Source organism: Mauremys reevesii, linkage group 6, assembly GCF_016161935.1.
Source record: "Mauremys reevesii isolate NIE-2019 linkage group 6, ASM1616193v1, whole genome shotgun sequence".
In the NCBI taxonomy this organism is placed as follows: domain Eukaryota; kingdom Metazoa; phylum Chordata; order Testudines; family Geoemydidae; genus Mauremys; species Mauremys reevesii.
Window position 1 is genome coordinate 100,097,475 of NC_052628.1, and position 13,579 is coordinate 100,111,053.

Here is a 13,579-nt window from a genome sequence, read left to right on the forward strand (position 1 = left end):
TGGGAACTGGGATTCATTGAGTGTTACCTGTGAGACAAAGTTAAGACCGCCAATGTCTTGAGGAGTTTGCTGGTGTGGCACATAGACTGGCGCATTGGAACTGACAAAGTTTAAGTTCCAGGAAATCCCCCACCCCCTTGTTGAGGCAGAGGGGTAATACTGGCTTATGGTTCTGGGGGTGCTGAACAGAGCCTTATACCTGCATAACCTCAGTGTATATCTTAATATGTAAGAACATTTTGATACATTCTGCTGCTAATATTTCAGTGTCAGAGGATTTCCTATTTCCCTTTTTGTGGCAATGCATTAATTGAAATTTCTAGTGCCAGGTCCAGCAATTAGGAATTATGAAATGTTCCTTAAGGCTACATGTACCCAGCAAAGAAAAGTGACAACAGAAGTCAAAGTCTACCAGTTACTGCAGAAGCCTTTCTTCAGCAGTAGAGGATCAGGCATGCTTCTGGAAGCTGACAGCCATGTGGTTCCACACATAAAGCTTTGAAGTACCTGAAGCAATAATGAAAGGGGAGAAAGCAGCTCCTTGATTTAAATCTCTCTCATCCTGCTAGGGTGACCAGATGTCCTGATTTTATAGGGACAGTCCCAATATTTGGGGCTTTTTCTTATCTAGAGGCCTATTACCCCCCACCCCCGTCCTGATTTTTCACACTTGCTCTCTGGTCACCCTACATCAGGGGTGGGCAAACTTTTTGGCCCAAGAGCCACATTGGGGTTGCAAAATGGTATGGAGGGCCCAGTAGGGAAGGCTGTGCCTCTCCAAACAGCCTGGCTCCTGCCCCTTATCTGCCCCCTCCCACTTCCCATCCCCTGACTGCACCCCTCAGAACCTCCGACCCAGCCAACCCCCCTACTCCTTGTCCCCTAACTGCCCCCTCCCCCTATCTAAGCCCCTCTGCTCCCAGTCCCCTGACTGATCTGACCCCTATCCACACCCCCACCCCCTGACAGGCCCCCCCCCGGGACTCCCATGCTTATCCAACACCCCCCCCCCCCGACTGCCCCCCAGAACCTCTGCCCCATCCAACTGCCCCCTGCTCCCAGTCCCCTGACTACCCCCCAGAACTCCCGCCCCTTATCCAACCCCCAGCCCCGACCCCCTTACCATGCTGCCCAGCTGGAGCCAGACATGCTGTCATGCCACCCGGCCAGAACCAGGCATGCAGCCATGCTGCTCGGCAGGAGCACGCAACCCCGCTGCCCAGAGTGCTGCCTCTGGGCCAGGAGCTTGAGGGCTGGGCAGGATGGTCCCGCAGGCCAGATGTGGCCCACAAGCCATAGTTTGCCCACTTCTGCCCATGAGCCTCTGGAAGACGTGATCTCTTAATTCGTCCAGGAAAGGTACTGAAAGGACTTTAACTCTTCATGACCCAGGATAATCTCTGAAGCCTAGAACCCTGAAATCTGCCTAAGCCTCTTAATAAAGGGCTTGATTTTTGCCACCCTTACGCATGGAGCAAGGTGCTTCTTAGTGTGAGTAAAGGTAGCAATTTGGGGCCTACAATGGCTGGCAGTGCTGAGTCCTAGTTAGCCTTCTCCTTGAATCAGATGCAAACTTAAGTCTCTAAGGCTATCGCCTTACCATTGCACCATCTGGAGCAAACACTGATGCACAAATAAAGGAAGGTCTCACTGGGTGAGATCCCAACATTGAGTAACATTTGACTTCAGATGGGAGCACTTGTGTGGTAGGATACTATTTGCCTTGAGTAAGGGTATCAGCATCTGGCTCTTTGTTTTGGATTAGAGTAGGGGTGGGCAAACTATAGCCCGCAGGCCGCATCCGACCTGTCAGGGCTTTGTATCATTCCTTATTTTTTGAGGGGGGAGGTGGTGGATGTAGGAAGATGGGTGAGGGATTCATATGATGTACATTTGTTTTTATTTAATTGAAAAATGTCCATCATAAATGCAATGCCTGAGATGAGTTATACTAGCTTGACACCAATTTGGTCTGCATTATTCTGTTTATGGGCAGCTGATCTGGTAGCACAGATGATGTAGAAGCCATGAACCAGAGGGTACAATTATGAATGGTAACATATTTAGAAACTAATTTTGCCCTTCCTTACACTCCTACACTATTCCTAGGAAAATTAATGAGAGCTGCATTGAGAGGAAGATTGAGCCATTAGCCTGTAAGATTCTTGTTAGTGTGGTGTAGTGGGGTGAACACACCGTTCCAGCCCTGGAAGTGTACAAGCAGCCCCGGGGAGGGCTGCAGTGGTAAAAGCAGCCCTGGAGAGGGCTGCAGCTCTGAAAGCTGGGCTGACTGGGAAAGTAGCCACAGCTGTAGCTGGCTTAATAAGGGCCCAACTGGCCTTTATAAGAGGGCAGTGGGCCAAGATCAAGCAGTCTCCTTCTGGTTGAGGAGGGAGATGGACCTAGCTGCCTGAGTGCTAAAGGGTACTGGAGTGAAGCAGGGCTGGGGAAAAGGCCAGAGGAGCTGGGCAGCTCTGGGCTAGCAACTCGCCAGGCTGCAGGGCCTTGTACAAGGCCCCTGGAGGTACTGGGTTGCAGGGAAAGGCAGCAGGTGACTGGCTTTGATGACTGGCTTATACAGACTGCAGTCAGCCCCAGTGAAAGGGGGCTAGATGGTGACTGACAGTAGCCCATAGGCTGAGGCAAGGTGGGGATGGAGGGTGGGGGTTCCCTGGGGAGGGGAGACCCAGATCTGTGGGGTATTGCCTGGAGGAGTAGCACCCCAGGTAAAAGGGCACCGGGGTCCTGGGAGGGACATGGGGGCTCGTGGCAGCAGGACACTGGCCTGCAGAGGGTACTCTGTGCTGGAAAGAGCTAATTCCCTGACACAACCAGCAGGAGGCACTGCAGGCGTGAGTCTGTGCACCCTTACATGTGCATACAGCTATATACACAGCAAGCAACTAAATAAAAATAAAGACTATTAAAAATAAGACTGAAACACAATACTAAAAAAAATAAATCTGAACTCATCTTGTCTGTAGGTCTTAGTAGGTGAGTTGCGATCCACAGTGCTCTTTAATGATAGGTATTGTGTCACCAGAAGATTGCAAGCTGATGCATCACACTGAGCATAACATTCAATTAATACGCTGAATGCTTGTCTTATCCTGTTTACTTAGGTCACTCTAGTTATGGCTCTGACCCTGCTCTGACCACACTCCCATTGACTTTGATAGAAGCAGTGCTGGGTCTGATAATACTAAAAGGGAATTTTATGCTTTAGGATTGCCGCTCACTTTTAATGAAATATGCTTTCTGAAATCAGACACTGGACGAACTGGCACTTAGTACAATCATTGTTCTTATACAAAGAGCACAATAATTCACAGCATCATTCTGGTTATTCTGTCAGCATTATTTATTTGAAATATCAATACTTTCCACAATATAGTTTATACATTAAGCAGTAGGATTGCCTTCATTTCATGGGATCCAGGACTGAAGTGGCACATCCAAAGCAGCACATTCAACCTCTGAAAGAGTCTGTACAATTTAGATAAATAGAACTCTGGATAACTAAACTAATAGAACTTTTACGACTGTTACAAAAAGAATGCTGATAAGCTAGGCACAGCACTGTACACACAAAATGCAGGAAGGGTGGGGAAGATTAAAGAGAACTAAACTTATGGGAAACATTTTTGCGTATACGGCCACAAGTCTTTAATTGCTCAGCACAAAAATCAATTTTATTTAGTCCTCATTGAGGGCAGAATATGCACAAATGATGTTCAAAGAACACAAAGTAGACAAAAATAAAAAGGACTGTTGGTTGTTGGATTTTTTTCCAGTGTATGAGTGTACTGAAGGCTCCCAGTGCTTGAATGATGTGATTTTGTGCCAAAACTTTACATGAAATACATAACACATATGATAGTTTTATTCCCCACCCTGCCCTCTTGCTGGCATTTTGTTTATTGTGTTCAAAGTTTCTGAAGAGCAGACACATTTGGCTTGTAACCCAAGCTCTTTATTACTGGCCTTTTCTTTTTATAGTTTGCAATTTACCTGAAGATTGAACAGGCCTGTTATTAACAATCCAAAATATAAAACCAGTTGCAAGTAGGCAGCACGTACAGTACAATGGTAGCTCACTTTCACAGAAACCGTAGGGTCAACATTATACTGGCTCTCTGAGAACAGTAACTGATTCTAAATCATTTTGCTCAGAAGACACAATGCTGGTGAGTCAATATTAGACCTGCGTGAGCCGTATCCTTGTGAAGGGAAAGATGAAATGTCAAGAACTTTTTCCCTCTTTTGATCAAGAACTAAGACTTAAAAGTACTACAGTGGTGATAGGCATTATCTTCCCAACAACACTCTTGATTTCCTCTACTTCACCATGAGTCATCACTTTTGCTTGCCATTGTTTTCCCAATACCATACGAACAATGGCTCTGGTTACCACGGGCTGGCACACCATAGCGTACAAATCCACAGGCCATGTTGTGCTGCCTCAGAAGATACCACGCATCACCACTATGCCGCATGACAACATGTAAACCAAAGATGCTCAGTGGGACTTGATGACTTTAACCACTGCAGTTTGCACTTGTGAGGTGTAGTAAGCAGCAGTTTGAAAGCAGTGGTATCAACATGACTATCTGGGTCAAGAGGTGATGAGTCAGCCATCCTAATGGGGCAAAGGTACCAGAATATCCACATAATTGATAGGGAAGAAGCCTGACTGGCCATGAAGCATCCCTTCATACCAGTTCTCATCAATCTGGTTAGTGAGGGTAATGACATCACCCTCTTTAAAGCCCAACTCCCCTTCATTTTCGGGGTCAAAGTCATACAGAGCTCGGCAGCATGGCTGATCCATTGGAATACCTAAAAAGAAGGGACACAATGAAAAAGTGCTTAGAAATCTTGGTAAATACAGACTCTCCTGGTTATCATCATTAGCATGTTTCACCATTTCTATTACAATTCCCATTGTGTTTATGGATCCTTGACATCATCCAAAACTAGAACTAATAAAATGCTCTCAAAGCAGGCATCAATTTATGGTTCAGGTACTTCTCAAATTCCCATATCTGAAGCTTTGTTAACCGGGTGTTCTAGAACCCTGAAAACAACAAGCTAAGCCAGGTCACAGAGAAGCGTTGCCAACACTTCTCTGTCAGTTTGGGGTGTGATTTTTTTTTCATGACAAAGCAAAAGTCCTATTGTAGATGCATTTATACTGACATAAAAGTACTCTTCTTGATATAGCTCAGACCATGTCTGCACTACACACTTCTGACAGCACAGCTATGTTGGTCAGGAGCATGAAGAGGTGTGATCCTCAGCCAACATAATTAATGCAGCAGAAGCCCCTAGTGTAGATACAGTTATGCTGGCAAAACTTCACTTTTAATAGCTTGTTTCACTCAGGGCACGGCGGGGGGGAGGCGGATGGGATTACTAGACAGGTACAAAGCTCAGCTTTGCTGGGTTAGATATGTCCACACTAGGAGCACATTGCTGGTACACTGGTATTCCTGGCAGGCATGGATAAGCGTTCATGTCACACTCACTGTCAGGACCCAGCCTGAGCTGGGGAAGCTAATGATCCAACCAGCAGACCAAATTTGGTGATGAATCCTGGTCACTGAGGCATGTTGCGCATACACTAACAAGAACTGGTATTCCTATACCAGTAGAGCATTTTCTAGCATAGACATGTCACTGAGGGAACTAGCATAAACAATAGCACTTTTTTTTTGCTGGTATAACTGTATCTACACTAGGAGGGATGGCAGTATAGATACACCTATACAGCTATATTGGCAACACTTTTAAACATAGACAAAGCTTAAGTCCTTGAGACTCTTTTTTTCCAATTCTCTCCTATTCTCATTTTTGTAGTAGGTGGTTTCTGACGAGCCTCTTATTCTACAACTTTCAAAGCATTAAACTCTCTGGAGGTGCTCAGCACTTCACATGATGGGGCTCCTACTGAAGAACCTTAGCAACCTATTCTTTGCAAAGTGTCTTAGTGAAATGCCAGTATCTACCATGAGAGGAAAATATAGTTTGTGGAAGATACAGCATCATCTACATTTAACTCTCTTTGTATTTCTGTAGCAGAAAAGAGTTAAACTTACATCACATCAGTCCTAGTCCCAGCACAAAAAAACGTGAAGAAAAAACAGCTGGTGTCACTGGGAGAGCATTAATAGATCACAGGCTGCACTCAGGCACTAGAAATCTGCATCTCATCCCCTCTGGCACTGTGGGGGTGAGGAGGGGTGTTTGAAATTACAGAGCAGCTTCTAGCTGCTATTACAGAATACAAAATGCAGGTGATGTTGTGCATCCACATCGAGGATGTCAAACATGCACATCAAGATCTGATGGGGAGGAAGGAAATCCTGATTACAGAACTAGGGGGAGAAAACATCCAATCCTGCAAGGTGGTGTGTGCTTGCAAATCCCACTGGTATTAATGGGAGCAGAGGGTACTCAGGGCCTTGCAAGATTGGGTTCAGGAAGAGAGAACACCCCTTATCACAATGACGTGTGATGACAAAGCATTCCTGCAAGGAGCAAAGTGATGTCATCTTAACATATGAACATTTTAAACAAAGTGATTATTTAAGTTACTAATAAGACATTTGTCACTGTTTATGCACTTGGTTTAATTTGCATTTCTCTCCTCTGAACAATGAACATCAGTTCCATCAGTTTCACTTTTGTTCATCGTCATTTTCATTTTCAAGATCAGCTGCAATATCTGAGTTTCAACGACTGCATAGGAGTACTTTGGGGGTGGGGGCGTGATACGTTTCCATGGAAATCTTTTAATTGACCTCTAGGTTTTCTAAGTATCCATTTTTACAAAATCTAAATGTTAAGGCAAATTTAATGTGACACCATCACTTTAGGATGCTGTGGTGGATGGAATCACTGACCACTAAGCCACAGAATAAAATGGATCATCTACCTATCTAGGTGCTTGTACTATACCCAACACCATAGTATCCGAGCCCTTTATATGGAGAACTGTGCCAGAGTTGGCCATTAGACTAATTCCTTCAGTGCAATTGGTAATTTAGTTTCAATAGCTCTGCCCTCTTCTCCCTTATACCTTTACCCCTCCTCCCTTTGCAGTAGCTGGTTATATTCTGGTTGTGGGAAAGCTAAACTGAAAAAGTGAGCTTCATGCTTTTGCATCATAGCAAAAGATTCAGACAGACAAGACTACATTCTCCTTCCTCATTCCTTTTACCTGTTGGTTTAGGGGTGCTGGTCTGAGATATCCCTCCATTGTACTGGGTATTCTCACTACTGGAAAAATCCAGACTCATGCGGGGTTTGGGCTGATATTCTCTTCTGGGCTGAGTTGATGCTTCTTTTATTCTGCAAAATGTGAAGAAAGTTAAACAACAGAGCTATTTTCTTGTCAACAAACCGCACACTGAGATTAGTAAAAGATGGAGATTTTTCTTCCTTTACTACCAAGGCTGAAGTTCGTGCTCAGTAATGGGCCAGACTAAACAGAGTTTGGTACATGGAGTGGCTTCCAGCTGCTAGATTAGTCTGAACTACAAAAAGCACATCATTTGACATCACTGTGTGGAGCTACTAATCTTCTCCTCCACTATGAATTAGCATATTAGACTGGTTTGCCTTTGACTCATAGGCCTCATCTTCAATTGCTACAAAAGGTGAATGTTTTACCTCCTGATAACTAACACAGGTGAAAACACAATGAAGACCAGGTACTTTCATTTTACTGTGAGGCAACATCACCAAGGTCAACCCCTGGAAGCGGTAAAGGGCCGTTTATCTCATGGTAAAACTGAAGTGCCTATTCTTCACTGTGTTTTTGCCTTAGGATAGCTCATGCATATAAGTTACTTCCAGGTTAAACACATATATATATGACAAGACCATATTGAAGGGAGGGTTAATGAAAGGAAGGGACAAACAACATAGTCTCAGTGATGTCTATTGAGGGCAGGTGCTGCACAAGCATCTCTAGCCAGCTCTTCAGCTCGATTCTGAGCCACAGGATCTCTGCTGTTCCACTCCTGGGCCACATCTGACCAAAGGTGCTACTTTTGTGAGGATTACAAGGGTGGGTAAGGGTGAGATTACCACACTGATTTTCAGGAGCAAAGTAATTTCATTTGTAAATGGGGACAGTTATCTCGCAGAAGGGACCACAACTGCAGTTGATACCCATTCTCCCAATGGCAATGTTATGCATTGTTCAACCGATTTAATTATTCTTTTAATTATAAGATGATAAGTAACAGTCTGGCATGATTTGTTCTTGACAAATGCATGTTAACAACCTAATATCCTTCTCTGACAGGGTAACAAGCCTCGTGGATAGGGGGAAAGCAGTAGATGTGATATATCTTGACTTCAGTACAGCTTTGGATACTGTCTCATATGACCTTCTCATAAACAAACTAGGGAAATATAGCCTAGTCGAACCTGCGATAAGGTGGGTGCACAACCAGTTGGAAAATTGTCCTCAAAGAATACTTATCAATGGTTGACTGTCAAGCTGGAAAGGCATGTTAAGTGGGGTCCTGCAGGGATCTGTTCCGAGTCCGGTTCTATTCAATATCTTCATAAATTATTTGGATAAAGGCATAGGGAGTATACATATAAAGTATGTGGATTATACCAAGCTGGGAGGGGTTGCAAGCACTTTGGAGGACAGGATTAGAATTCAAAATGATCTTGACAAACTGGAGAAATGGTCTGAAATAAACAGGATGAAATTCATTAAGGACAAATGCAAAGTATTACACTTGGGAAGGAATAATCAATTGCACAAACACAAAGTAGGAAATGAATGCCTAGGAAGGGGTATTGCAGACAAAGATCTGGGGGTTATAGTGGATCACAAACTAAATACGAGTCCATAGTGTAATACTATTGCCAAAAAAAAAAAAAGCAGCAAACATAATTCTGGGATATATTAGAAGGAGTATTGTAAGCCAGACACGTGAAGTAATTTTTCCACTCAGCACTGTGTCATTAGAGGTTTTAAGAACAGGTTAAACAAACACCTGTCAGGGATGGTCTAGTTAATACTTAGTCTTGCCCCAGTGCAGGGGACTGGACTAGATGACCAATTGAGGTCCTTCCAGTCCTACATTTCTATTATTCTGACTGCTAAAAATAAAAATCTCTAGAAAAAGAATTTCAAATTGCAGGGGCTAAATCCAGGAAGGTGGTGACTCAATGGGAGCTGCATATGCTATGTGCCTCTCAGGATTTAGCTCAGAGACTTCACTGGGAACTATACCTGAGTAAAGACTTTTGGATATGACTCAGTAAGAGTTTTGCTTCAGTAATGTTGCTCAAACTTTGGTTTGAGCCAGGTTTGCTGCCATTAATGCTAATAGTACAAAGCGCATATATTAATATGTCTGCTATATGGCTTTTGTTGAAAATTCCTGTCTCTCACTTACGGCAGTTCTGATTCTTATATCCAGGGTCTGATCACTCTTTAAAATACTATTACTGAGCCCCAGATAGGTTTTTTCCTCTTCAGAGTGCTATAAAAGCATTAACTAAATAATAGAGGTGGTTAATCATCACAAAGCTCGTGTGAGGGAGGCAAGTATCATTTCTCTCAGATTGTGAAACTGAGGCAGATAGGTTTAGTGGCATGTCAAAAACCACACAGAGAGCCAGCATCAGAACTAGGACACAAACTCTCAAGCACTGGCTCCCAGAGTGATGGTCAAACCCCTCTACCATGCTAGTGTCCTCAAAAGTGTGATCCAAGCCTGTTTAATTTTTTCATTAAGACTAAAACAAAAACATCAGTCCAGTATTGTAAACGCTCATGATTTCATTGCAAGTATCATGAGGTTTAGTATTTTTCTTACAGCCCCAGCTCCTGGAATGGTGTTATTTCATGGAAATCTCAGATTTCATTTAAAAATAAAATTAGTTTCTCGCCCTCGTGGTTTCAGCAGAAAGCTTGGAAATGTGTCCTATGTTTACCCTAAAAGCTCAGAAAACAAATAAAAAGAATGTGACATTCATTTTTAAAATCTCATGATTGTTTAAGCCAATATCATGATTGCTGGGGACTTGACTCATGGATTTTAAGCTCATGGGATTAGCAATATTGGAAGACCTGGGCTGGACTCACAGTTCTTGTCTCAGGCTGGAAGAGGCTGGGTGTCTGGGGGTAGAAAGTGCAAGAAGGGGCCGCTTTGCATTATTCAGCACCAATCTCTCGGGTTGATTAAGAGGTGGTAGCAATGGGATCTTTAGGATCCAGAAGGTTTGTGGCCATGAAAAATGAGTGACCTAGGGGAGGCAGATGTGTCATTCCCAAATGAAACCATTTTCAATGGTAAGTGCAGCTATATCTTGAAAAGTGACTGTAAAATTGGCATTGTGAGATTCCATGTTTGTGTCTCAGTGACTAAGGATCAAATCTGCTCAGTTTACAAGTAAAAAGCTTTCCCTTCACTGTGATTGCTTTGCAGTGTACAGGGATCTGAAAATTCATTTAAGTTCTTTGCTACTTGCATAACACCACCAGTAAAAGATCACGTAGGTCCAATTCTGCCATTAATGACACCTGTACAAGCCTATGGGTGTGAAGGCGGTGCAAACCCAGGTGTAATTGAGGCATAATTTGTTCTGCAGAATCTTTATTACTGGTGCTGATGAACAGTAACATATTTAAGCCATTGCTGCTGACCAGACTGGTGCAAGGTGCTCGATATGCTGAAAGCATCCTGACCAGTTATATAAACAAGGTAAAAAATCTAGACATTTACCAGACATGTGACGAGAGCAGAGGGGGACCTGCACTGTGTTGGAGGCTGGCTGTGGGTCTTAAAGGGAGAGGAATCTGCGGTGGGGAGGAGGCATGTCCACTTTGGCCTGTGCTTATAACAACATCTGGAAAGTGACCCAGCATGTCTGATCATTTTAATGCTTCTATACAATACATGAACTACGGTATTCATGCAGAATGGCTTGGCAATCCTCCTTTGCTGGCTGCTTACACTGTTCTGTAAACTGCAGCCAAAACCACCCTGCCAAGCCGTCTAACTGCCATAACAAGTTATGTACATTATGCTCAAGCTGCAGCTGAGCTAAGACAAATGTAGGAGTCAGGACAGTATATGATGTGTGTGCTAGCAAATGTGTGCGTTACCAAATAATGAAATGGCAAGGCCTAGCGTTACCAGAAACTATACTTATAGCATTGATAGCAGAAAACTAAAAACCATGAAGACTTTGCTTTGTATTAATTTTATTGAATGTGTGAGAACACTATATTAACATCAGCAGCTGTTCGGATTTATGGTCACTTCCTTCCATGTCCAAGATTTTAGGAGAAGAGTCATTCAGGATTAAATGTAACCAGAGAAGGCAAATAAATCCTTTTCATTATTATCTGACTCTCTCTCAGATCTGTTTTCCAAAGTGTGTGTATGTAGGGCGGAGGTGGATGGGAGATTTTCGTTTTAAACTGCAATTGTCCTCTTTTTAAATGGAACCAATCTGTTTAATCTAGTTGGAAAGAACTGTGTAGGTAACAACAGGTTTGTAACATTAAAAAGACACGGTCTGTTCTGAGATGATATGTACAGCCACAGGGGAGTAGTGGAAAGGAGCAAACTCAGTGTGACAACCCTTGTACGAATAGTGGCTGTGATACTAGAGCTGAGAAGAGGGATTTTTTTTTTAAATTGGCAGATCATGGGGATCCTTAAGGCCCCTTTTAGGTTATGGAGTTCAGTGTGTGCAGGGTGACGGGGAACAGGATAAAAAGATAGCGTCCTTCAATTAGGATAATTTACAACTCATTTGTTTTTTAGAAAGCCAATGCAAAAATTGATACATGCCAAGGCTCTGATTCCTGAAAGCAGATTAAGTCCATCCGTCCAGCAAAGCACTTAAACATATGCTTAACTCCCATCACTTCAACTGGATTTAAGTGCATGCTTTCAGTTAAGCACATGCTTTACTGAATAGGAGAGGTTTTTTTCCTGAATTGGGGGCGTAAGTCAGGAGCACTTGAATAAAAGTGCATAATTTTACTTACTAATGTCTCCAGCCAGCATGAACCTAGACTTGCAACTGCCTTAGAGGACAGCACTGTTATGATTATAAAATGGAAAAAGATCTTTTAAATGTCTTACATCCAGCACATATTTTGCCTTTGTACAGAAGAAGAGTAAATTCCAGAGTCTGATGAGAAGTGAATGTTACCTCTCTTCCAACTTGGCAGTAACTTGCTGTAGGATCTCTGTTGCCTGTCTGTGGTACTTCAGCTGGGCTTCTACAAGAGCAGAAAGCTGACTCACTTGTTCAATCTATGGATCAACATGAAAAATCAAGTCTTAGTTCAATACTGTTGAGCAGCAGTGTTCAAACAGCTTCCGTGGAACATTACTGCTCTGACACCGCAGAGGTACCTTTCCTTTCTCTCTGCAATCTTGTCTCCTCTTTATAAGTCAGATAATAACTAGGGACCAGTTAAGCTTGGCTTATCTATTTGTTACTGCACATGGTTAGGTCACTAGGCCACATATATGGGGGCTGCAGCTACAGCTCTTTCTCAACTGATCACCTCCGTGGGCTTAGTCACACGTGCAAGGGGCCTCAAGACCCAACTCATTCTGAGAATTCTGTGTACAGAAGAATGAGAAAAGGGCAATAAGGAGGGACGGCAGAAGGAACCTTCCCTTGTATTGTGCAGCCTGAGTTTGAGGCATGCAGAATGACAAGGGCTTTCCTTAGACACAGGCCAGTAGAGCTGGCTGGCCACATAGGGAAAGAGTAAAGTGCCCCTCAAAATGGGGTGCAGGTAGTGGAAGTGCACTCATTGTCTCGTCCTTAGGGAGAACCAATGCTCCCTCTGGGGCAACATGACTCGCCACAGAACTTCATGACATTGTCAAAATGGTACAATCTAGGTCAAAACAAACTAGCCATGTGGGGATGGATGGAAAAATTGGTGAAATAATAAAAAAAAAATCCAGACTGTATTGTGCAGTTACTCCTTTCACTTGTATGCACTCCAAGACAGCTATATTTATTTTATATACATAGTTTAAGGCCCCTTTCCACTGCTCTGACAGTATACAGAGGCCTTAGAGTGGGTATGAAATTTAAATCTAAATAATTCCACTCATTTATCTATTTCACTTGAAACATTAAATCTGTAGATTCAAGAGCATAGAAATGAAATAGAATGGATTTTGTGTAGAGGAATTCCTTCCGCCAAAAGGAGGAGTACCATTGTCTTCTTTTGATTCTGCAGTTTTCAACCTTATTTATGAAGGGAAAAAAGACCCCAATGTCTTTGGTTTCAGTTAATGCTGCTCATTTTTTCAGCGTAATGCTCAAGTCTCAGCTATTCTATAAGCAGAAGTTACATTGCCAAGCCATGTTTGAATAGTCATGTACCAGAGTTTATGGGAAATCATGACTTGTGGACAAGCACTTAGAATATCTCCATGATCAGAATTATATTTCTTTTGCCATAAATAACCTTAAACTGTTAGTGAGAATGAAATATTAACAGTGGAATAATGTCTCTCTCTCAGGTATTTATATGATCCCCTTTAGCATGACATCTGAG

General features: G+C 43.0%; 1 protein-coding gene across 3 annotated transcripts in view; it reads right to left on the reverse strand.

The window, feature by feature from the left end:
* Positions 1-3,337: 3,337 nt before the first annotated feature.
* The window catches only part of SH3GL2 (SH3 domain containing GRB2 like 2, endophilin A1), a 138,984-nt gene continuing 128,742 nt past the window's right edge, over positions 3,338-13,579 (reverse strand). For all 3 annotated transcript variants that reach the window (XM_039545612.1, XM_039545611.1, XM_039545613.1), the window contains exons 7-9: positions 12,205-12,308; positions 7,223-7,353; positions 3,338-4,839 (exon numbers count right to left, since the gene is read on the reverse strand). In XM_039545612.1, the coding sequence (XP_039401546.1) occupies positions 4,640-4,839; positions 7,223-7,353; positions 12,205-12,308 (435 nt within the window). In that variant the 3' untranslated portion in view covers positions 3,338-4,639. The remainder of the gene's footprint in view (positions 4,840-7,222; positions 7,354-12,204; positions 12,309-13,579) is intronic.